The following is a 27,011-nucleotide window of genomic DNA, read 5'->3' as shown; positions in this document are numbered from 1 at the left end:
TAAACATCTGACTTTAGCACACGTGTGGTTTCGTTTGGTGGTTTCTGCTTCACATTAAAAAAACTGCAGTGTAAAGGCTGATTTATATTTGGCTTATTCGCTACTTCGCTTGAGTGCACGCAGGGACTGTGACGTCATCACAGTGTTTGCAGAGGTTCGCTTTGGGTGCGCGCAACATGATTTCGCCTGGCAGAGCGCACAATTTTTTGAGACTTGAACGAACAGTTCGCGTGGTGCCGCTTTTCATTTGAGTTGAATATGAATCACTTTGAAGAGATTTTGTCTGAAACAGGTATGCCCTTATAGACATCTTTATGATCCATTCATGCGTGATCAAAGGATTAACCAGATGACCAATAATTCTTGGCTAGAAATTGCAACAACAGTAGGAAAGGTAGAAAGTTTTTGTTAAAGTTTAGAAAAACTTGAGGGATATGTTTGTTAAAACCAAAAGAGAGGCAATGCCAAACGTGGAGACCCAGGTGGTTTTAATACACAATTAAAGCACATGTTTTTTCACCATTCATAGGTTTTACACTGATGTATAGATTACAATTTTGAATTTAAAACAATTTAATAGTTACAAAACAAATATGAAGTAACAAATTATTTCTTTGATAACTGGAAAAGTATATTTAAGCCTATCGGTTTACAATATACTTATGCACAGTTTTTCTAGGCGTTATTGGTGATGATACTCAGGAATGTTGGACCATTATTGCGTTTTAGCATACAGGTAAAGGACACAAACTATCTAGACAGAAATATATAGAGTGGGCAAAATAAAAAAAAAATCCTTTTCTTAATAAAAAATTTATTTGTAGCGCAAACCATGTTCTGATGTCATTAGTATTTTAAAAACTATAGTAAGTAGAACTGTCCGAGATATGAATAAAAAAAAATAATAATAATAATGAAAATCTTGAATTGGTTATAAAAATCTTTCTAATGATTATAATAATTTAAAAAATATATAAATAATTAGTCTAAAAATCTTGAATAATTTTAATGATATGACGTAGTTCCGGAATTTTCCTACTTCCATCTGATTTTATGGTCAGTTTCTTTTGACCCCACCCCCGGTCGTTTTTAAGAATATCATAAAGGCGAATGCGTGAAGTATAAAAGCCTTGTCCATTTCGTGAGGTGCGTGTGCAGTCAGCGGAGGTTTGTGACATGGTTCAGGCGAAAGTATAAATCAGCCTTAAAAGTGAAGCACACAAAATTTTAAAAAACCAAATTGCGTTTGGTCCAGACCAAAGCAAGGAACCTAATAGATTTCCCCTGAGTGAATATACCCCTAGATTAAAAAAAATTCCAATTAAAGTTATTTATAGTAGTAAAACGTACACTGAATTTATAAATGTTTGAATCTAATATCTAATTTACTACTTTGTTTTTGATACAGTAGGGTTGTGCTAACGATTCTGTCAAATTCTTATGTCCTCCATTGGGGAAGTCTTGTATTTTGCAAGATTTCGCAAACAGGACTTAATCGAACAGGTCCTCCATATATTAACAAAAGAAATTAATAACAAACAATCTTAAACTCTCTGTGGACTTGCAGCGTTGCTTCCATGTATCTAATTTTTTGATGTTTTGCTGTTTAACAATAAGTGAAATCAAACTCCGGTTTCACAGTTTTTTTGTTTTGTTTTTTGTTAAAGGGGTTACTGTTTTTGTTAATTTATATTAGTATTTAGTTACATGGAGGCAAGGCTAGAGTCTAGAGGGATGCCCTGCCCCTTCCCTTTGACACTTCTACCTACCCCAAATCCCCCTCATCTCTTGGCCTGTGCACGTGACTGTAGCGCTGCTCAGACTAACCTGCGCCCCCTGCTGTTTGCATGCAGTCACTGCATCCAGCAGATCCTGGAGGCGGTGCTTCACTGCCATCAAATGGGCGTGGTGCACCGAGACCTGAAGGTAAGTGACGAATGTGATGTCATCGCTGTCCTTCAATTGTGTGAACAAGTGTATGTGCTCTTAAAAGTTGGTACATTTGGAAATCTGTGCCTATCGCTGTGTCGATTTAACGAAGACTGAAGTAATAGCAGGTTTGGTCTCACTGCGAAAATTGGGCAAAAAGATTCTTTGGTGGTCAGTCTGATTTCACACAGTGATAGTGCGCAGCAAACGTGTGTTTGTGTTGCTGTTTGTGGCCATTGCTGGTGATCAATTCACTATCATGAATGTTCAGGTAAGGTTGTGCACTGGGACTGATTAATTTTCAAAACAAATGTCTCTTGTGCACTTTAAAGACACTTCCAAGTAGAAACATCTGAAATAGTAATATAGGCCAAATTTAATGAAGCCCGACAATGTAACTTTAATCTTCTAGATTGCTCTTAGAGAGTCAGTGTAGACATCAGGGTCCCAGACCAGTCATCATGTCCAGGTTTGAGTGCACCGTAATAGCTTTTGACAGCTCCCTTCTGACCTTTGACTTCCTCTAAAATGCAGCGTGCTTCTGGGAAATGTTGTTCCTAGAAATAATTCGACTAATGTCACGCTACCTAGCATGCTTTTGCTGTTCGATTACAGAGCAAACCGCCGCTCATAAATTAGCCTGCTTATCTTTACTACCAAGGAGCGCCTATGTCTCTGTGTGGACATGTAATTAATGCTTTGCGGTTTGTTGGTGAAAAGGGTGATGCTTGGAAAGCGCTTCAGAATGAATGCTGCATGTTTTCTGTTCTTAATAATTATACAAATTGTTCTTTCAAAATGTTGCTTGTTTGTATTGTCTTTGTCTCGTTTGCATGTGAAAATGGTTTTTTAACTGTGTCTGTAATGTTGTATCACCTATTTATCTGCAGGTTTTCTTCAAAATGCACAAATCTTTTGAGAAAACATTTTTACTTTATGGTGGTTTGAAAAAATGATACACTTTCTATTGTATGCTTTAATAATATGAGTCCAGATATGTGTTATCCTGCTGCCAGATGCTGAAATCTAAACAAACTAGCTTCTTTCAAGTAGTTACCTTTCAGAAGAAATTAAAATTCAAGTTTTCAAGTAACACACACACTGTACTCTTTGTTCTGTTGAGGAGACATGAAATATGTTCATTCCAGTTTTACTACATTCAGCAGTTTTATGAATTATGCACTTATGAGTAGATCAATACATCACTACCTGACCTCTTAGCTGATTAAACTTTACATAATTGCAGCATTTCATTAAAGTGTTTAGATTTTTATTGATTTTTTTATGTCTTCTATTATATAAAATGTTTTTTAATGCTACATTGTCTCATTATAAGCATTGCAGCTCTATAAAGCACCCCCCCACACACATTTTATTCTAATGGTACAGTTTTATTATTATTTGAATAACTAAACTTATTGAATTGAATTTATTTATTTATTTAGCAGGGACATGCACAAAAATACATTAATCTTGAAAAGGAAAGATGTGTTGTGTCAGGTTTTAGCAAAGTTGCTACTTTTTACCTGCGGTCAGGTGGACAGGTAAATCTAAATACAATCAAAGAAAATAATAATATATTTAAAAATAAATTAAAATTGTCATTTAAAACATACAGACTCACTTACATACAGACTAAACGCAGACAAATCAAACACAACACTCAGTGTAAATATGATTTGACAAAAAACCACCTCCTGGTCAGGCATGAAAAAAATCTTGTAGTCTGTGCATGTGATCAATTCTGTTGGAAGAGTATTCCATAGACTATGCTAGGGCTGGGCGATATTGCAAAAAAAATATAATAATAATCACGATATCATGTTTCATATCATTCGATATCGATAATTATTGAGTATTTTTTTAACAATACATTTAGTAATATTAGGATTTTTTATTTATTTAACCACTTTAGTTTAATTGACCAACATTACCAAGGCAAATAGTTTTAATAATGAAAAACAAAAATATTTAAACCAAACATCTGATCTCTTCATTATAAAATAAACATAAGTGTTACAGAGACTCTTAAACTTGATAAATAAAATGTTACAATTTGTGTGCAATGGTAAAGGTAGATCATCATCTGTAAGCTGTCAATAATAATGATGTAAACCTCAAACTCTGTAAACAAAACAAATTATGATCATCAAATCTGAGCTTTAAAGTAAAGGAACCAGCTATCCTTATTCAGATACATATTGCAACATTACCCTCTATGCAAAAAAAATCTTTCAGATTTTATGGAGAAAAGTAAAAAGCACTGCAGGGTTTGGATGTGCTGTGTTTGTCTTACTGAAATGTGTATATTCCATACAAAGTGTGAAGTTGATTGGATAGTTCTACTTGCACGAATCACAGCGCGTTCGCAGCATTCCGAAAAGTTCAGATGTTTTTCAACTAGGTATACCTGGAAAATGCGTGCCTGGAAAAAACTGACACCCTAAGCTTACTGGCATTCCTTCCAAGGTGCGCACTCCGCAGCCACACTTTAATAAAACTATAGCGCTTCATACCATCATACTGAACTTTTTTTTTTAGCGTTATTGACAATGGTGTTCCGTCAATAAATATCGATTTTTATCGCCCAGCCCTAGACTATGCAGTGTAATGTTGTTGAAGTCAGACTTAGTAAAATTTGTCATTAAACTGACTTAAATTGTTTATTTAAATACTTATTGAACATCAATGTTCGTCCTACGTGGTTTAATTTAGGCATATCATGCTTAAGTGTCATGGCTTATCGAAGTACAGTAGTGCTAACAAAGTAGATGCCAAGCCATTTCAGCTTTACTAAACCAAAAATTCTATATAGAAAATGTACAGCAACAACAGAATGTATTCGTATGTGATTGATTTAAACTTCAGTGTAAGTGTAGCACTTTACAGAAAAAGAAACCAGGTGAAAGCTCTAAATGGTGTTGCTGCGGTCAGCTTCATACACTACTCTGACAGTACCAGCACTCTGGTTTCACGCTATCAGTGTCTGCCCACACTGGAGTGCCCTTTTAAATGGAAGCTCGGGGCACACGCTTCTCCACAGCGGGAATCTGAGTGGGCATGACAGGAATGCCACTGCAGAAAAGAGCAGCACACACACACATAAAGGAACACAAAAAATAGACATGCTAAACTAGGGAGCTTAACCAGTTTACCAAGTCGTGTGTATGTGTGGTTATCAGCGTCCGCATGTAAACATGTATTTTAGCTGTGCACATGATGGAGAGATTTTAGTGCGGAAGTCAAGCTATGGATTTCACTGCAGAGGTTATGCGTTCATGAAAGAGTGCTGGAGAGAGCTTTTTGGCAGATCTTCTTTGCTAGATTTGCTCTCAGAGGGTGCTGTTCATCAGAATTCCTCCCACCACTGTGCTTTAAGGCAGGGATTAGCTCCCGGTGTTCCAGCCCTCAGCAGCGTGCATGTTTAACCTCGTTTTTCTTTAGTTTTTTTTCTTCTTTGTTTTTAATATTAGTATTTTTTTTGGCAGCACTCTACTTTGCTATTCTATATCGGTGAGGATGGAGACAAAATCTAGATGGTGGTGGGGTGATTGTGTAAAAGAGTTATGGAACAGCGATAACAATAAAAGTAAATACTCATTGGCTAAAAATGAAACATTTCAAATTTGCTCTACATTGAAGCAATTTGTAAATATATTTGCTTTATTGAATGCAGCTGTAAAAAAAAAAGGGTATGTATGTATGTAAAAGCAGGACAAAAGTCTTGTCGCCTATCCAAGTTTTAGGAACAACAAATAATAACTTGTTCTAGTTGTTCCTTTAGTATCCGAAGGGGCTTATATGAAATCTGAAGGCCTCTAGATTTCGCTTATTTTACCAAAATAAAATATGATCATGCCTTGATTTTTAATTATTTAATTAGGAGAGTAAGGTCTGACTTTGCTCAGACAATAGTCTTATTGAAAGAAATAATGTACAGTATAGAAAATAAAGTCATGGTGCAGTGGAAAAAGAATTAATATTGTGTATGTTTCTTTTATGAGCTTGGAGGACTGCATCCATACATCTCTGCAATGACTCAAATAACTTATTAATAAAGTCATCTGGGATGGCAAAGAAATCATTCTTGCAGGACTCCCAGAGTTTATCAAGATTCTTTGGATTCATCTTTAATGCTTCCTTCCTCGTCTTACCCCAGACATACTCAATAGTGTTCATGACTAGTGACAGGGCTGGCCAATCCTGGAGCTTCTTGACCTTCTTTGCTTTCAGGAATTTTGATGTGGAGGCTGAATTATGAAAAGGAACACTATCCTGCTGAAGATTTTGCCCTCTCCTGTGGTTTGTAATGTAATGGTCAGCCCAAATGTCTTGAAACCTCAAGCTGTTGATGTTGCCATCCACTCTCGCACACCCCCATACTGAATGTAACCTCAAACAATGATTTTTCCTTTACCACACTTGACTGATTTCAATGAGAAACTTGTCTATGCGGGTTCCAAGTGGTCTTCTGCTGTATTTGTGATGATTGGGATGCAGTTCAACAGATGATTTATCAGTAAAGTCTAACTTCTGCCACTTTTCCAAATGATCAACTAGAAGTCAAGTTATTATTTGTTGCACTTACAACTGCGATCGATCACAAGACTTTTGTCAGGCAGTATATATACTTACAACTGATTGCCACTTTTTGTACCATAATTTGCATGACCAGCCCAAAAAAATATATAGTTTCATACTTACAATCTCAATAAAAGTCACTTTGTTTATCTACAGCTTTAAAAGTTCTATAAAATTAAATATAACTGAAACTTATGAGATCAAAATTTAATTTCAAGATAATTAGAATAACATTTTGTAGCATGTATACATGTTGTACACTATTGAGTGTTATGTTTTCATAAGTTCTATAAATAAGTAAAAGAAAAAAGATCAAGGTATTTAGGAATTGGAAAACATAAATAATGCGAAGTCTCATAATACTCTATAAATAAACTGAAAAACAACTGAGAATCATGCACAAATATACAAATAATACTTTTAAATATACATTCAAACACCTATTAATTAGCTTATTTTACAGAAAGTTGAAAAGAAAAGTTTTTAAAATAAATTGGAGCTTGATCTCTGCTCTGTCGACTTTTGATGTTGAAAAATCAACTCTGCAGTTTACTTTTGTACTTTTAGACTTTCATTGACATTTTAGTAGTTTGAAATAATATATGTAAAAACTAATATAGAGAGCAATAAGTCTGTAAACTAACTGAAAAATGTTAAATAACCCAGACAATATATCACTATAAACTATTAGAAATGTTACTAAAAGTCAGTTTTTTAATTTCATTTTCAAGGTTAAAAGTTGTTGGAAGAATGCTAAAGGTTCCAAAATGCAATTCAAAGGCTTAAATAAACCGTGAAAAATGGATGAATCACAAAATACGTACAACTGCTAATTTACGAATATTTTTAACAGTGTAGCTCTGTGATCGTTGTACTTGCAGTTGACAATGAAAAACGAGAGTGAGGGAAGTAGATATTAGATCCTCCAGACACTGCAATGCAGGGAAATCTGTTTGAGATTTGAATATCTGGTGCAGTGCTTAAGGTGTGTGTATGTGTTTGAGGCACTGGTGTGTGTTTGGTTTGTTAGCCTGCATTTATAGAGTTGCTAGCATTATGATTTATAAGATAGTGTCAAGCCTGTGCTAGTGGAAGCATCACAGGCACTAGAGGGGATATCACATTATTAGCATCCATCAGTGACAGAGAATAATGAGGCTAGATAATCTGGGTCAGTTGGGAGGAAAACACGCGCACGCACACATTCTCTTCTCACCGCTCAAGACAAACACAGTGTTTTCTGCAGCATCGTGCACTCAAAGTTCTCCAAACCCAATATTCGGCAAACATTTCCCAGAATCAGTATAAATCAGCAATGTTAAATGCAAGCTGGATTTACTCTGTAAGAAAATGCAGCGTTCCACACAATTCATTCATGTTGTCCCAACACAAATCAACAAATTTAAGTGGATTGAACATAAAACAATTAAGTTGTCCCCAAAAAATCTCAATAATCTCAAGCAGCAAATTTTTTTTCTTTGAGTGTGTGTTAGGAACATGTGATAGATACCTGATGGTCTATTCTTGTGTCAGCATGCACAGAGCGTCTGTTATTGTGAGTGTGTTTAAGGCAGGAGAAATGTTGTCTTCATTTTCCCCTCAGCCAGAGAATCTGCTCTTGGCCAGTAAGTGTAAGAACGCTGCTGTGAAGCTGGCCGACTTTGGACTGGCCATTGAGGTGCAGGGAGACCAGCAGGCATGGTTTGGTATGTAATCTACATTGCATGTGGTCTGATATTGAGATGCTCCTACATGATTTTACCTTCAAGAGTACAGTATGTCGAAGTATGTGTGCTTGACTGTGTCGTACAGGATTTGCCGGGACACCAGGTTACCTGTCCCCTGAGGTGCTGAGGAAGGAGGCATATGGCAAACCGGTGGACATCTGGGCCTGTGGTAAATAAACTCAAATGCAGTGACAAGCACATGCTCCTTGTGAAAAGGGCAACATGAGGTCTCTGTGTTGTGCTCCAAAATCAAAAGAGCTCCACTCAAGAGGTCAGGTCAACTCGACTCTCCACAACTCCTGCTGAAAAAATGTATCTTGGAGGTTTTAAAACTAGTGCTGCCCAAATACACAGCAGCATATTAACTTTCTCTGTTAATCCATATGGTTTGCTAATATTTAAGAAATATGACTAAATGGGAGCTGACTGCTTTGTTTCCTCTTGATGATCATATTTGCTTAGTTTCATCACTATAGTTTTTGGTCTTGCTCTCTGATTATTAGCTACTTAGCTTTTGCAAAAAAACTTTTTTTTTTTACACTTGCTTGAAATGGAAACACATTTTACACTTGCTTGAAATGGTTTTTTTTTATCACATTTACGGGTCACCTTATGTGTTTGCCCAGTTTTTATACCATACTTTGCATGACCATCCCAAACAACACATAGTTTCAAACTAACAATGTCAATAAAGGTCACATTGTTTATCTATAGCTTTAAATTTTTTATAACATTAATTACCACTGAAACTGACAAGATCAAAATATGTAAATACCTGTACCTGGTGTATGTAAAAGTCACATGATCATTCTTTAAAGACATTGTTGTGCATTTGTTTAACAGAGCAAGGGTTTTCACATTATTTCCTATAATATTTTAGATTTTCTGGAGAATATCTCATTTCTTTTAGTTTGGCTGGAATAATTTTTTTTTTTAATAATTTAAACTCAATATTGTTAGCCGCTTGTCCAATGGCTTGCCTGATTAAACTAACTTGTCTATTTAACCTAATTTACCTAGTTAAGCCTTTAAATTGGACTTTTAAGCTGAATACTAGTATCTTAAGAAATAACTAGTAAAATATAATGTATTCTCAACAGCTGAGACAAAAGAAATTAGTAATAAGAAATAACTTATTAAAACTATTATTTAAAAAATGTTAAAAATTCTCTCAGCTGAACAGCACTTGGGAAATATGTAAAAAATAAGATAAAAAAATTTAACATTTCACTGTGGCTGATAAATGTAAAACTACCAACAATCTTTGTTATATTTTTATGATGGCTTATCATGAAATTAGTTTTTGTTTTAATTGCATAACATTGGTTGGTGCAAATGGCATCATTTTGACATCACATTTATAAGACAATGCAAAGTTTTTTTATGAAAACCAGGCTAGTCTGTATTATATAAAATATGCTTTTCACTGCACATAACGATGATTATGGCAGAATTTGTACAAAAATTAATAAGCCTAGCACAACTTTTGGTCTTATTAGCTTAAGTGGGTTTTCCAGTCTCTTTTTTTGGGCAAGCTGGCTTGTTTTAGAGGGGATTTTGGACACATGTTTTTAACCACTAATTCGGTTTTGTTCTATTTTTTCTGATTCTACAGCACTTTGCACATTTGTTTTCATTAAAAGTGCTTTATAAAAGAACAATTTAAGGCTAGGTTTAAGAGCTTTTTTCCACCTGGGTTCTAAATGGATGCTTACACAGGAAGAAGACAGGCACCGATTTTCAGAGACAAGAAGCCATTTATTTTCAATGAGAGTGACTATTTCCAATTGACCTGTGCCAATTAAGCCTACTAGCAAACAACAGCACAGAGGCTCAGCGACCTCATTGGTTTTAGCATTTTTTTCTTGAATATGAAGCCAATTATATTAGCTGGAAGCACCGTTTAGCTGGCCTAAACTGTCTGAAACGGCCTTAAAATAGCTGCTTATAGCTATCATTAGAATTTGTCATTATTTAATAAAAATATTTTTCCAATTTTTAATTAAAGGTGTGATTCTGTACATTCTGCTGGTTGGATATCCACCTTTCTGGGATGAGGATCAGCACAAACTTTACCAACAGATCAAAGCTGGAGCTTACGATGTAAGTTTTAAACCAGTTTTGTACTACTTTTGTTTTTGTTTTTTTTCCTCATCTTTCCCTTCTATATCACAACCACTTATAGTTCTGATTAACATTTGCTCTCATTGTTTTTCAAGTATGCATTTCATGAATATACAGTTGCTTCTCTAACACGTGTCCAATCTTGACTTTTGAGATGCACTTGTGACATTTTGATGTTCCCATTTTATCCAGCTTGTACAACATGTCTGTCATATGAATGTTAAATGAGCGTAGGAGATGTTTTTTAGAGAAGCTCCAGTGATGCAATGAGTTCAAATAATGTTTAAAATCATGCGTTTGAACCTTGCTGCTGGCACAGGTCTGTCTAGTTTGATATTCATTCGAATTTCATGAAAAGTTTCATACAAACTTTGATGTAAAATACTAATATGCAATCTTAAGTATATTAATTAAAAACTGTATTGTGTATTTTCACATTCTAAAACCCTTTATCTACAAGTCCAGATTTTATGTTAGTTTAACGTGAGCTCATAGTCTCTGATTGTGTGCTTATAATTAAAAAAAAAAAAAAAAAATATATATATATATATATATATATATATATATATATATATATATATATATATATATATTTGTATTTGGAAATCCTAACGTTTTTATCGCAAAAACATTTCAGAAATGTACATTGAGTAATAAAATAATATACGGCATACATATAAATCAAATCCTGACCTCCACATAAAAAAAATTATAATAAAATCATTTTAAAAATTTTAATTGTAATTGTAATTGTAATCATAGGTCCAATAGGAAAGGTTTTGCTCTGTGTGCTTATAATTGAATTTTTAAGGGATGGTTAACCCAAAAATGAAAATTATCATCATTTACTCACCCTTCAATTGTTTAAAACCTATTTGACTTTCTTTTAAAACAAAGTTATTTTGAAGAAAAGTGGAAAGCAGTAACCATTGACTTCCATAGTATAAATTTTTCCTTCTGTGGAAGTGGTTTCGGCTTTCTTCAGAATCTCTTATTTTGTCTTCTGCAAAAAAAGGAACTTCTAAAGGTTTGAAGCCACATGAGGGTGAGTAATTAGTGAGTAAATGTTCATTTTTTGGAAACTCTCCCTTTAACATTTTTGATAATTTTTTTTTGAATGACTGATTTACTTTTTACAATTTTGCCAATTAATGAAATGGAGAGAAAATAGAATTTCACTCGATGATTTATTTCTTTAGATTTATTTATTATATTCTTATTGTCTTGGATGTACTTCATTTTGAATGCAAGGTTTGTGTGTGATTTTATTTATTTTCATTCATTTATTAATTTTCCTTCGGCTTAGTCCCTTTACTCATCAGGGGTCGCCACAGCGGAATGAACCGGCAACTTATCCAGCATATGTTTTACACAGTAGATGCCCTTCCAGCTGCAACCCAGTTCTGGGAAACATTCATGCACACTCATTCACACACACACACTCAATTCAATTCAATTCAATTCACCTTTATTTGTATAGCGCTTTTACAATGTAGATTGTGTCAAATCAGCTTCACATAGAAGAATTCACTCATACACTACGGCCAATTTAGCTTACCCAATTCACCTATAGCACATGTCTTTTGACTGTGGGGGAAACCGGAGCACCCGGAGCAAACCCACACCAACACGGGGAGAACATGCAAACTTCACACAGAAATGTCAACTGACCCAGTCGGGACTCGAGCCAGAGACCTTCTTGCTGTGAGGCAACAGTGCTAACCACTGTACCACCGTGTTGCCTCATTCATTCATTTATTTGTAGTTCAGTTCTAATTGACCGGGCAACTTTTTTTTAGCTTCTGTTTATGAATACATATGAATAATTGTTTTGTTTTTTTTTCATTATTATTTGTCTTGTAGTTTCCATCTCCAGAATGGGACACAGTTACCCCCGAAGCCAAAAACCTCATCAATCAAATGCTGACCATCAACCCTGCCAAGAGAATCACTGCACAGGAAGCTCTCAAACACCCATGGGTCTGCGTACGTATTCTCCAGCGTGCACATGGGGACACTGAACACAAAACCAGATGAATGCAGCTCTAGATATACACTAGCAACGTTTTGCATATTTATTTGTCTGTCTGTCTGTCTTTTTTTATAGCAACGCTCCACTGTGGCCTCCATGATGCACAGACAAGAGACTGTGGAGTGCCTGAAGAAGTTCAACGCCAGGAGGAAACTCAAGGTGTGTTTTCATAATCACACACACACGCATACATACTCATTCAATTCTAATTGTACACACACACTGTACGTAATATTTCCTCTCTATATTTGCAGGGCGCCATCCTCACCACCATGCTCGTGTCAAGAAACTTCTCTGGTAAGTCACTTGTGTGTGTCAAAGCTGAAATCTAACCTTCGAACTGTTTTGATTGACAGCAGGGTTGACAGGATTTGTGTGTTTTCTGATTGGCCTGTTCTGTGTATGTTCCCATGGCTCTCCAGGGAATTGTCTGGTGTGTTTTTAGATCCCCACTCCATCTCAATGTGCTTTTGTTATTTGTTGTCTGCTAAAGAAATGTATGTCTGTGTTCTAAATCTTTTACTCACAATTATATATAGTTGTTGGCAATATCGTCCATTCTATACAGGGTTTATACTGTATGTGTGCACTTAAAATGTTTGAATGTGTTATTAGTCATAGAAATAAAACCAAATGATACCTGAAATCAGATTTTTAAAGACTTTTTTTTGCTAGTTTGAGTAATTTGCTAAAATAATTATACTTAAATAGAGCAGTAGATGTAAAATAGAGTGTAATGTTGGCAAAAATTGCAATTATTAAGCATAGTTAGCCACAAGAGAACTCCTCATTTTCAGGCTGCATTTACACTGCACTGCTAAAGTGACTCAATTGCATTTTTTCTCCCATGTGGCACAGATCGGATATGGCCCATGTATGTGTAATCAGGAAAAAATCACATGAATTCTGATTTACTCAAATCAGATTCAGGCCTTGTTCATATGTGGAAATGTATCCGATATGAATCGAATCTGTGACCTCGTGTCTGCAGTGTAAGCAGGTAGATCAGATTTTCACCTGTCAATGCGAATCGTACAGCATTAAAAACTGTAGCGAATGACGTCAACTCGTCAGACCTCAGCAGAGTCCCAAACCTTAAATCTCATATACAAGGAGGAAAAAAGCTTTTATATTGTCATGTAGTACAAGTATTTAGGCATTTTAACAAGAGAGAGAGCAACATCCGCCACATAACCAAACTAATATAACACTGTTGCATAGACTATACATCACGTGCATAAATCACACCATGGACATTACATTAAAATGCCTACTGGTTTAAAAAGGCCTAGATTAAAGGAAGATGGCATAATGAGAACTTTTCTGTCATAAACTAAAGTAAAACAACTTGTCAAAAAGAATTTTAAAAAATGTAAACCCTGCGAACGCATTTAATACAGGAATGGAGAAAAGAGTGCTCTTATTATCAGCTGTCAGTCAGCGCCCACTCTCTTTTTTTTTTTTCTTTTCTTCTCCCTAGTTGTTTTACCTTTGCCATTTGCTGTGTAAATGCAGACAATCATATACGAATCACTTTTAAAAGATGATGTAAGCTGCTCATTTTTGTATACAGCAGAGGGTCTGCGGAGTCTTAAAGTATTATAAGTTGATCAATTAATTATGAGAAAATTAAGGCCCTTAAAAGGTTTTAAAAAGTCTTAATCGCGTTTTTCTTGTTGAAGTGTTGTTCAAAGTGTTCCAAAAAACATAAATATATTTATTTTCCTCGATCCATGTGATTGGTTCGGGCGGGGCACATTCAGCCAAGCTCCTCCGTTCAGGTGATATCATGTAATTTGCGACAAACGTGTGAAAGTGATGTCACGCTCTCGACATGCAGCGAAACCATAGAGCGAAACAGACGGCAAAATGGGAAAATGTAAGTTTGCATACTCCTGGTCGGAGAAAGACGAGTTTAAACAGTGGCTGAAGCCTGTCGCTGAAAACAACCGTGGAGTTTATTCTTAGATTGATCGAGATCTGCAATGTAAATGCAGCCATAGAAAATGTATAATTGTATTGGAAATGATTATCTCTGAAAATTTACTTGACTTTTATGATCTGTTACATTTAGTTGTTACTTTTAACAACTTCAAACATTCAATAATGCAGTAATGCTTTTGACATTGGCTCCCATTGACTTCCTATAGACAGAAAACCTGATATTTCTCAAAATGCATTGTTACGCAGATAGAAGTCATGGAAACTTGCGATAACTTTTTATTTAATTGAATTAATGCGTCGACATCTAATTTTGTCATGTTTGTTTTTAATCATTATTTTAAAATATACCTTGACTAAAAATAAACACTGTAAATTGTAATGAAATTCAGGCACTTTTAACTGTTCATACATGTAAGTGCTTTTTGGGGCCAATCTGTCTATATAATTTACTTTACGTCTACCACCTACATGCAACCTTTCCTTCTCCATCTCGCGGTTTTCATATAGCTCTGACGTCAAAGATATGATGCATAATACAGAATAGCATGCATTCGAAGGCTTAAAAATCTCTCCATCCCTCTCTCTTTCAATTTTCTATTATTTCGATGGCATTCTTAATGGAAATTCAAGTAGTTACAGCAGCACTCTCTGCCTTCTGATCTGATCTGTGATGCAGGGCTCTGCTTTTAACTGCTGCAGATGATGGAGATGATCTTTTTTTTCCAGATGATGGAAAAAATGCAGTTTTGAATATTTGTACGACTGATTCCCTCTGAGTCTTTGTTGTGTGTCGGTTGTAATGACAGTATGGGTCTTGTCTGAGTGGGGATCATTTTGTTACGAGCCACCTGTCTCTCAAAGAAATAAGAAAAAGAAAAGAAAATTGGTTTGACGTGTTCTTATAACTGACAGCTTCTTCTCCCATAGACTAATGAATGGTTCTCTTTCACTCTGCCTCTTCCCTCTTTCTCTCTCTTTGTTCCTCCCTCTCATTTTGTTTGTGATTGTGTGTGGGTTGGTATGTGTGTGTGTGTATGGATGAACACGCTCCTGTGTGTTAGTGGGTAGCAGGCAGACCACGGCTCCCGCCTCGGTCACTGCGGCTGCGGCTGCAGTAGCCGCGGCTGCAGGCACCACAGCAGGGCTGGTGGAACAAGGTACAGGGCCCAATTCCCCCTTTCTGTCTGTAAACTTCTCTGCATATTCCTCCCATTCCCTTACTCTCTCTGCACAGGGTCTGCTGCAGTTTTTTTCTTTTTTGTCCTTTTCCATTTTATTTATTTACTTTTTTTATGTTTAATTTGTTTTCATTTTTGCATCTTCCTTTCCTTACCTTTGCCTTTTTCTACCCCTTTTTCTGTTCTCTTACCTTTTTCATTTGCGTTCATTTTTTAACTTTTACTGTTTTGCTTTTTAATTTCCCATAGATATTTACACTAGATGTTGCCTACGCTATTGTTGTCTATTGCAAGAAATGCATCAATAGAGCCGCCATTTAGGTACAGGGTAGCACTCTTTTGAAATGAATGTGGGACCAAGGTGCAGTGGCAGATTGGCCATCGGAAGCCACAGATATATACACCACGCACACACACAGTTGAAGTCAGATTTATTAGCCCCCCTTTTATTTTATTTTATTTTTTAATATTTCCCAAATGATGTTTAAGAGCAAGGAAATTTTCACAGTATGTCTGATAATATTTTTTTCCCATGGCTCTATTTGTTTTATTTTGGCTAGAATAATAGCAGTTTTATTTTAAAAAAACATTTTAAGGTCAATATTAGTAGCCCCTCTAAGCTATATATTTTCTCGATAGTCTACAGAACAAACCATCATTATACAATAACTTGCCTAATTACCCTAACCTGCCTAATTAACCTAGTTAAACCTTTCAATGTCAATTTAAGCTGTATAGAAGTGTCTTGAGAAATATCTAGTCATATTATTTACTGTCATCATGGCAAAGATCAAATAAATCAGTTAATAGAAATGAGTTATTAAAACTATCATGTTTAGAAATGTGTTGAAAAAAAATCTTCTCCCCGTTAAACAGAAACTGGGGAAAAAAATAAACAGGTGGGCTATTAATTATTTAGGGGGATTCAACTGTAAATATAGTAAATAAAAGTTTTAATATTCAATAATATAGGGTGTAAAGTATGCACATTAAGGCACAGGCCTTAATTTGGTTGAATAACTTTTGTCCTGGGAGCACTTTACAAATGTGGCGGCGGTTTTGACATGCTTATGGCCCGTACGCAATATCTAATGTATTTATTTATGTTAATTTCCTAGTAATTTTTTTTACTTTTCTTTTCCGTTTCCATTTTTTTATTTTTTTTTTTACTTCATGTCATCTACTTTTCTTTTCATGTTATTTTCTGTTATTTTTCTTATCTTTCCTTTTGCCTTTTTTCTTTCTTTTTGCATTTTTATTTTATTTTAACTCGTACTTTTATAATTTTGTTTTCTTTTTTTAACCTTTACTTTATATGTTTTATAAATATATTTTTTTCTTTCTTTCCATATATTTTTATATTTTCATTTCTTATTTCCTTTTTACTTTTCAGTTTCTTTTTATTATTAACTTGTACATGTTTTTAATTATTTTTTAACCTTCACTTTTTTTATTTTCCTCTTTTTATTTCCCATTTTCTTTTCACTTTTCACGTTCTTTTGTTTCCTTATTATCGTTTACTTTCCTTTTTCTATCTCTTTTATCTTATTTTTGTTTTCTTTCCCTATTTCATTTCCAATTTCCTTTTTACTTCCCAGTTCTTTATTTAAAACCTTTTGACTTTTTTATTTTCAACTTAATTAACAATTTATTTTCAAGTTTCACTTTATTATGTTCCCCTTTTTGTTTCCCATTTTATTTTCACTTTTTTCAGTTTTCTTTTCATATCATTTTTTACTTTCAAATATTTTATCTCTTTTATCTTATTTTTCATTTCCCTTTTTCTTTTTACTTCCCTCTTCCTTTCTATTTTTCCTTGTCACTTTCCCTGTTCATGTATAAATCTCCATTCATTACCTTTCCATTTTCTTTGTTTTTCTTTCTTATTTGTCTATTTTTAAATTCCATGTTCGTTTTCACTTCGTTTTCCGTCTGTTTTCTTTAAGAAATTACTTTGCCCTCCACCCATCATCTTCTTATTTCCTGTCTGTCACTCGGTGTCATTTCCTGTCTCTGCATGGGGCTAACGCATGCATGATCACTCACCCTCTACCTGTCTTTTTCTGCTGTTTCTTCTTTTTCTTTCTTGTCCTCCACACGCACACTCATGTCATCATTCACCTAGTTTTTTTTTCTTTCTTGCAGCTCATGTCTGATGTCATGTAGCCAGACATCGGTCCTCTCATCTGTCTGTCATCATCATTTCATTCATCTTTTATTTATTTCACAGAGGATCTACAGCGAGATCCGTGCATGATGAATGTGTTTCCCCTCCCGCTCTTCGTTTTTGAGTTGACTCCATCATTTCTTCCTTTCATATGTGCCATAAATCACTCCCTTTTTATCTGGTTTATTCTTATCCTTCTCATCACTTTCTTTTTGCCATTTTTATCTGACACCCATAAGCCATCTTCACTTTTATCCTCTATATTCTTCCTTCTTTCCTTTTTACTCTGTCTTCAATATGGTCTGTGAAGTTGAAGTTCACCCCTGTTTCGGGGAGTGGAACAGTCTGCCTGCTGTTGTGCTGAATGCTGCATGAGAGGTTGGACTAATGCATGTTCACTAACTTGGGGGTGTGATGGGCTACACGGATCTGGTGCACTTATGCATGGTCAAAGCTTCTTGACAAATGTACACACTGTATCACACCTTTATTTGATTAATCTTTGTAAAAATGCTCTGTTTTTATTTTCACTTTTGCTTATTCAAATTGAACAGGATGTAGAATTGCTGTTAGTGCTTATTGGGAATACTCAGTACACAGTTTGAGGGTAAATCGCTTTCATGTTAGTCCATAGTGTTTATACAGTACAGTCGCAATTCCTTTGTAATAGTTTTATGCTGGAGTATTACACTGAACTTCTTTAGTTATTAAATATAATAATTTGATCAAGAACATTGACTTTTGAATCTTTTTCTTGCCCTTTATTTCTATGATGCTTTGTTCATTACATCTCCTCCAACGCTGTTATTAATCATTGATAATTAATCACAAAATAAATCAATGCCAATTGTAATGCATTTCAACTAACGTGTCCGTGGGGTCTTAAAATGTATTAAAAGTTGATAAATCAATTTAGAGAAATTTAAGGCCCTTAAAAAGTATTTAAAAGTCTTAAATCAGGGTATCCGCAGTGTCTTGAAGTCTTGAAAGGTCTTAAATCTCAAAAGCTAAATTTTAGGCCTCAACAAGTCTTTAATCTACTTCAATATTGTGTTGTAGGTCTTAAATCTTATTTAACAGGTCTTAATTTTCCTTTTTTTCCAGTGCTAACCACTGAGCCACCAAGCCGTCAGTTTTTAATTTAGCTGATTAATATTTTATTTTAGGATGGATTTCTTAGTCAGTATTTTGTAAACATACTCTAAGTAAAATGTGGCCAATGTTAACGGATGAAACCCAAAGTGCCGATGAGGTTTTAAAATGTATGAAATGAGTCTTAAAGGTCTTAAAAGGTATATATACCCTGTAGGTCCTCATTTTGCCTAAATACATTTATTTTGACCAGATAATGAAGCAAATGACAATTTTATTTATTTTATTTTGTTATTATTATTTCTTTTTCACTTTTTGTCACCGTATTATTCTGACAGTGGTTCATAGTTTTTGATGACTTAATTAATAAGGGCTGTTCACTGCATGGTAACTTTAACTGTACATTTTGAATAACGTAACACTTCAGCTACTGTATAATTATAGCAACCCAGAGGAACAATTTAGTTAAAATCATCTCCAGATTTTTTTTTTTCCACACTGTAAAACCCAACAGTCAACTTTATCAAATGAAATGAATGTAGTTACCTCAAAATTTACTGAAAGTTAATAGAAATACCTAAGAAACTGAGAAATACCTCATTACCTCAACTTAAATGGAGTAAGTTCACAGTACTCATATGTTTTTTACTCAAATGGGTTGTAGCAATGGGCTTCCTCATATGGTTTGAGTTGCCTTAACTTATTATGTTTTACAGTACTCAGTTGGTTTGAGTTTTCTTTATTTATCGGGTTTTACTGTGCTCAAATTGCTTCATTTACTCCAATGGATTAAGTTCACAGTACTCATTAGGATTATTTTTTGAACTTAAATGGTTTGTTGCAATCAGTTTCCTTAAATGGTTTGAGTTACCTTAACTTATTGGGTTTTGCAGTGCAGCTAAACACATATACAGATTGACAAGCCAATTCATCTGGCATTAGGGACTACTGCACATAGCTTGAACATTCAAAACAATTATGATAAAACTGAGGTGCAAGTCTATGATAAATATCATATAATAATGAAACCATCTTTTGGCATGAATGCTAATAGATGTGAATGATCTTTTGAGAAATAATTTTTTACAATACTTTTTTTTTACTGGTTGTGTTATGAGTAGGGCAATATAACTAAATGTTTTTTCAGCTTTATTCAGTATATTAAAGCATTGTTTTTGAACAGCCAATGACATTTAAGTGTAGCGGGAAAACAAATGTGATTAATTATCATTTCTTGATTCACCCAAAAAGCCATTCTGGAGGAGAAGCTAGTGATATTGTTTTTCCATTTACTTAAGAGGGCAGAACATGATTCAGGATTAAATGTTTACAGCTTTTCTTTCTTTCCTTTTATTTTTCTTTCTTGCTTTCTTTTTTTTTTGTTTTTTTTTTAAGTAAATGCATTCTGAGTGAGGTAGAAGGGTTAGGCTGGTGCACTGAGCATGTGCTGTGGCTCAATTTGAAGGCTGTGCTTCATATTTGATGCTCCCTCCACATGCCTGCAATCAAATATTTATGTAGTGCTGCCTCTCTCTGTTGTCCTTCTTCTACCCCAGCCTGAGCACTACTGCACTATAGGCAGTTACACTACATACTGTACAGGGTTGATATCTGAATTATTACAAATTCCTATATTCAGCTTTCTTCACACAGCTAGTGCATATAAGAGAATGTGTTTAATACAGTAGCTGTTGGACAGAAATCTTTTATCTCCATATTGATGTAGTGCTATTGGCTATTTGTTTTTCTTGACGTTATTGATAAAGTATTAAAAAGAGCTTACTCTCTTATGCTCTTAACAGTGTTGGGTAAGTTACTTTTAAAAAGTTAATAATTACATCTTTAGAATTGTTTTTAATTTACTGTCTAAAAAGTAACTTAATGTAATTAAGTAATTTAATGACACAATTACATTTGAGCCAAACAAGACCTTTTAGCTTCATTAATAAATGTAACACTTGAATAATACTCATTACATGCATCAAAACACAAAAAATTTCAAAGTTATCACACAATATTTCATACACCCCATATATTGACATACATTTCTGTTTTTTTCTTATGCTTGTTTAACTATCTTGATAAATGAAACCTTAATCTGAAAATATAATTATTCTGTAAAATATATTTGTAAACCAAAAAATAAAAATTTGTTTCTCTGAATGGATTCATCAAGAACTCTTGAATTTATTGATAATATTTAAAGCAAGTAACTTAGGTAGCTAAGTACATAAAAATGAAAAGTAATCCCTTTTTAATAATAATCTAATTATTCTATCTAATTACAGTAATTGTAGTTACGTTGTAACTAATCACACACAACACTTACTCTTACTACGTATAAATCTGCCTCAATTTAATTTTGAATTAAGTTCTATGCCTTTCAGGCCATCTCTGTTTAAAGTAAATTAAGAGCTATTCTTTGAATAAACAGCACTTTCTTTGCTCAAAAAAACTATGCCTGTAAATCCTAATGTTAGATGGGATTGTCTTAATAGCTTCGCATAACATTGCATCTTTTACAGGGTATCCACTGGGTCTTAAAAACTATTAAATGTCTTAAATCTCAAAAGCTAAATTTTAGGCCTTAAAAAGTCCTAAATCTACTGATTGATCTACTGTTGTGTTGTAGGTCTTAGATCTTTTTAACAGGTCTTAATTTTTCTTTGTTTATGTATAGCTACCCAATCTGGCCATTAATACGCATACAACCACCAACAATCCATCTCAATAAAACTTTTAAGTTAAAAATAGCGTTTAATTACTTTCTTTACAGTAACATTTGCTTAAAAGTTCTCCATTTATTTACTCCTGAGGATAATGACCTGACCTTCATCTTTTTATTATTATTAAATTATTTTGATTGTAGACTGAAGTAATTGACAGCTATGTTTGTTCTATTCTTGGTAAGGGTTGGAGAGTTTGTGAATGGATATATTTGAAAATGAACTATACAATAACTAAACTATACAGGAACTAAACTGTAATAATTTTTATAGGGCAAGTTAAACTGGGATAACTGGTATATTAAAAAAAAATCCTTTGCATATACCACTAAGGCTCAGTTTTGCTTGTGGACCTCGTATACATTGCACAAAAGATGTTTGGTAACACTTTGTTACCAGTTCTCACTATTCACTAGTATCTTACTACCTACTTGTTAAGATATTGGCTGTTTATTAGTATTTATAAAGTATGCTACATCTCTAATCCTACCAAATACCTAACTACTACCTTAATAACTCTTAATAAACAGTAAATTGGGAGTCATAAAGCTCATAGTTAAAAGTTTATTAATAGTATGAATTGTACCTTAAAATAAAGTGTGACCAAATGTTTTTGATCTAATATAATGTTACAGTATTTCCTAAATTAAAGCGTTGGTGAACATTTGAGGACTAGTTTTCAGAGTAGTAAAACAGCTTACAAAACTGCCTGGCACAAACATATTTGCCTGCTTTATTTTTATTTTATTTTATTTTTTGCTGAACTGTGTTTGTGCTGATTCTAGCCCTTAAAACTCTAAAACTCCCTAAAAAAATGATGACTGCACTGAAAACAAGTTGACATACTTTTTTGTTTGTTCTTGAACCACATTTACAGCTCCATAGACATAGTCTTTTAGCAGCAGCGCTCTTAGAAACGCCACAGTATTTTGACCTCTTCTCCATTGCTCTCTCTCTCTTTCTTTTCCTTCTCTTTTTCTCTCTTTCTCTTGCTCTCTGTGTTAATGGCAAGGTAAGAAGCTCCACTCACTCTCGAGTATTAGTTCACCATTCCTGCTCTTTCTACAGGGACGCATGCTCATTTCTGTTCACTGATCTCTTTGGGCCACCAGATGGATGGACTGGTGGCCCAGATACAGTTCTTTCATGGATCTGTATCAAATACTAACCTTAAATGAACCTGTTCTTCAGAATATGACCAGAAAAACAGCTTTTTTTGTCCAGATACTTGTTGTGCATGTAATTTTTTAATGCATAATGTCTGCAAACTTTATCTACTGTATATACAGTCTTGGTGAAACCTGTATTATGAAGTGTGAAGGTATTCCTCAAGATTGGGATAGGCACTAGTGCCCAAATACTAATATTAAAAGATGAAATTATTTGTTTCATAAATTGATTGAATTGTTTTTTCACTATCATTGAAATCTTTTGGCAGCTATTGTTTAAAGCAGTTTGAGTGTTTGTATAGAAAATGGTCAGAAATGCCCATCCCTTTATAATCTGAGGAATTAAGCTAAAAAATGTCTTACTAAGAGCCAAATCTGTATTCTCACAGCCAGAACTGGTCTGGCTAAGGCATATGATTGTGATTGTGTTACTGCGGTTCAGTACTAACAAAAATAAGTGCTTTAGATAAACTGCTTTAGGGTGTATATTTTGAATATAAAGAGAACCAACAATAAATGACTTTGAGAATTTTTATTTTTTATTATTAATGAGTGTTATTACCCTGGTTTAATAAGTTGTGTACTTTGATGCTGTACAAACACTCAAAGGTATTTCCATGCATTAAAAAATTCAAAGTCTTTTGATTGAAAAGTTCCTCAGTTAAAAAAAGCTACCGATAATTTTACATTTTCAGTTGTTTTCCTTCTCACTGTTTATAAAATCAAAGCAAACTGTGAAGGTGTAATCTTGTGTTGTCAGAAATGTGTGGAATTATTACTTCTCTGGTAATAAAGCAGATACAGTTGAAGTCAGAATTATTAGCTCCCCATTGATTTATTTATTTTTTTTCTCTCTTTTTTAAAATATTTCCTAAATGATGTTTAACAGAGCAAGGAAATTTTCACAGTATGACTGAGGTCTTTGTTTTATTTCGGCTAGAATAAAAGCAGTTTATTATTTTTTTTTAAACCATTTTAGGGACAAAATTATTAGCCCCTTTAAGCTATATTTTGTTTTCGATAGTCTACAGAACAAACCATCATTATCATTAACCTAATTCCCCTAGTTAAGCCTTTAAATGTCACTTCAAGCTGTATAGAAGTGTCTTGAAAAATATCTAGTTATATTATTTACTGTCATCATGACAAAGTTAAAATTAATCAGTTATTAGAAATGAGTTATTAAAACTATTATGTTTAGAAGTGTTTCTCCGTTAAACAGAAACTGGGGAAAAAATAAACAGGGGGGCTAATAATTTTGACTTGAACTGTATATAGCTTAGTGAATTTGACTTCTACAATTTTTCCCAGTTAGACTCAAAATATGAATGGACTAAGAATATTTACTCAAGTTTTTATACCAGTAAACAATGAGGGAACTGTTCAGTCTAAATGACCATGGGTAACACTTTATAATAAGTGCTAATGTTTAGAAGCTGTTTATTTGATGTAATGCTTAAAATATAATTTGTTTTTTGCATTATCAAATAATTAGATATCATAAAGTTAAACTCCACATACAGTAAGATGCACTACTGTTCAAACCGTTGTTGGTAAGATTTTTCAAGTGTTTTTGAGAGTTTCTTATGCCTTCCAAGACTACATTTAGGAAATACAGTAAAAATAGTAATATTTTAAAACATTACAGTTTTGATTTATCACATGATCCATTAGAGATCATTCTGATATGCTCCTCAAGAATCGTTACTCGAGGAGCACTCAGTATGATCCTGAAGAAAGATCTCATCATCAATGTTGAAAGCAGCTGTTGCTAAATATTCTTGTGCAGACTGTGATACATTTTTTTTTCTTTTTTTTTTTTTTTTTTTTTGATTGGCTGAAGCTCAAAATATGAGCATTATGAATCTCTACTGTCACTTATTTGATCAATTTAATGTACTCTTGTTGGGTAAAATGTCAGTTCCTTTCAAAAACACATTTTTACTGACTATAATGTTATGTTTTCAACCGTAGTGCATACAGTAATTATATTGAAGTCCACATCTACTGCTGAGTGATATATATCCAGCTGCACACCCACACACGTTTTAGGACACACAATCCCTGCCACACGATCTATGCAGGGATGAACCATATATGGTTAATGATGGATGTAAGTGTTAGTAACATCTTCTTAATCAATATGAAAATCTATATTACTAACAGTTGTTACAGTTAATCACAAGTTTTAATTATTAGTTTATCAGTTTGAGATATAGAATGCAGTATTACTCATTGACAAAGATTTGTAAATACGTATACAGTATAATAAAATGTATTACTACTAAGCACTTTCCACTACAGTTCCACTTTTTCATGTGGATTTAAATGAGTAAATCTATTCAAATTAATTTTAATGTAACACCTTTATTGTTTAAGTTTCTTATATTTTTTACAACAAAATGATAATGTAAAATTAAGTAACTTTAAAGAATATCTCAATTTAAATTTTGTTCATGGACGATAACACAATGTGCAAACTGTAATGTATTTTGTTTTCTATTTTTTAATCGACTCTGATGCTCAAAATATGAGCATTAATTTAAATAAGTAATATTATTTAGCATTATTAATCTCTACTGTCACTTATTTCATCAATTTAATGTACTCTTGTTTGGTAAAATGTCAGTAATTTGCTAGGAAATGCTGTCATCTACTGAAAAAGTACTGAACTAATTAACTAAATAAGACAACATTAAGATGCTGAATTACTTTATTTCCCCTTAATTCTACAATTAGACGGTGTGTAATTTGTTTTCTTTGTGTATGTGGATGCAAGAATAAAGTCATACGTTTAACTTACTATTTTTATTTACGTAATTTGAGCACCAAAACACACAGTACAAGCTGCACAGAGGTATAATAATGAAATGATGACTGATATAGGAAACTAAACTGTTCACAGTCTATTATAACGAATAGCAATCGATCTCCATATTTGTGAAATACAGCAGTTGCCGATAATGCTCCTTAGGAGTTAGTCGCCGTTAAACAAGAAAAAGCAGAAGAAGACTGATCGTTAACGAAATATGGTTTGCCTAGATCGTGTGGTGGGGATTGTGTGTCCTGAAACGTGTGTGGGTCTGCAGCTGGATATTATTGATTGCTGATTTTATTAGAATTATATAATGTATTGTATCCGGTTATAACAGTCAAGAGTTTTGAATACGCCAACACAGAATCTGTCCACACCGAAAGCTCAGTATTAAATACTTTCTGCCACTGTTGAGTTAGTTTATTAAATGTTTACTTCACATATTTAGTTTCATTCATTGACTAAAGCCATTACATACAATTCTCACCCAAAATGAGTGCAGATTCTGTCTGGGCCTATAGTTATTATTAGAAGTATGATTAATATCTGCAATCTAATGTTTCATTTTAGGAAATGTAGTCCTGGGTAAATTGCCAATCCTGCAGGTTAACTGCCATTTTGTAATCAGTCATTTGATGTTGTTGATTTGACGTCTCTTTCTATTTCCTCCCACTGTAGCAGCCAAGACCTTGTTGAACAAAAAAGCAGACGTAAAGGTAAGAAGATCTGTTGAACTTCAGTGACCCAGACATGACCTTATGGCTTCTTAGTTCCTTCTCTCTTTTCACTACTGTCTTTTTTCCGTCCTATTCTACTGTCAGTGCTCGCTGTTTGTTTAGAGTGTGCTCTTTTATTGCATGATTTGTTAGTGCTTTGTTTGATGTGCACGTGTGTGTTAGGTCACAAGCATTTAATGATAGTTTAAATTTTAATGATCAAATATATTTCAGTCTCACTCAGGTGGGATTTTATCAGCCTTTCCCCAAAGTTGATTTACCTTATGATTTATGAAAAATACTACAAATACAACATATCATTTTTCTCAGCCTTTTGCCTTTTGTGAGTATTTTATGCTTTAAAGTAAACTAAAATAATTCAAGTTTATGTTTGCAAAGTCTAAACTGTACTTTTGAGTACAGTAAAAAGGCAATGGTGACCACTGACTGTTAATAGTGTAACAATTGTGCACTGTCACTGGTCTTCCAAAGCCAATTTCTGTTTACAAAATAATGATTTTGTAATGATTTTCAGGTAAAATTTAAATAAATGTAGCTTATTTGGATATTTGTTTGATAATAAGAGTTATTAAAAGGATAGTTCACCCAAAAATAAATGTTTATTGTTCGTTTTGCTCACTTTAGGTTGGTAGGTGACTTTTTTTTGTCTTCAGTAGAACATTAAAGATTTTTTTTTTTTCATGAAACTGGTTCTAAGCAGCTACTGGCATTGTGCGAGTGAATTAACTCTTATATGAAGTTAAAAACAAAATCAGTACCTGTGGTAGCGCACAATACATTTTCATGTTAT

At 33.8% G+C, this 27,011-nt stretch overlaps 1 protein-coding gene across 34 annotated transcripts in view; it reads left to right on the top strand.

Moving 5' to 3' along the window:
- camk2b1 (calcium/calmodulin-dependent protein kinase (CaM kinase) II beta 1) overlaps positions 1-27,011 on the top strand; it is a 126,148-nt gene that overhangs the window by 41,243 nt on the left and 57,894 nt on the right. For 7 of the 34 annotated variants that reach the window (XM_056457560.1, XM_056457567.1, XM_056457565.1 and 4 more), the window contains exons 7-12: positions 8,114-8,216; positions 8,323-8,406; positions 10,246-10,340; positions 12,225-12,347; positions 12,469-12,552; positions 12,648-12,690. In XM_056457560.1, the coding sequence (XP_056313535.1) occupies positions 8,114-8,216; positions 8,323-8,406; positions 10,246-10,340; positions 12,225-12,347; positions 12,469-12,552; positions 12,648-12,690 (532 nt within the window). Of the gene's footprint in view, positions 1-1,853; positions 1,927-8,113; positions 8,217-8,322; positions 8,407-10,245; positions 10,341-12,224; positions 12,348-12,468; positions 12,553-12,647; positions 12,691-15,398; positions 15,495-26,162; positions 26,201-27,011 lie in introns of all 34 variants that reach the window. The other 27 variants (XM_056457559.1, XM_056457579.1, XM_056457587.1 and 24 more) reach the window with 7 other exon arrangements.

Source organism: Danio aesculapii, chromosome 5 (assembly GCF_903798145.1).
Source record: "Danio aesculapii chromosome 5, fDanAes4.1, whole genome shotgun sequence".
In the NCBI taxonomy this organism is placed as follows: domain Eukaryota; kingdom Metazoa; phylum Chordata; class Actinopteri; order Cypriniformes; family Danionidae; genus Danio; species Danio aesculapii.
This window is presented reverse-complemented; position numbering and strand designations above follow the sequence as displayed.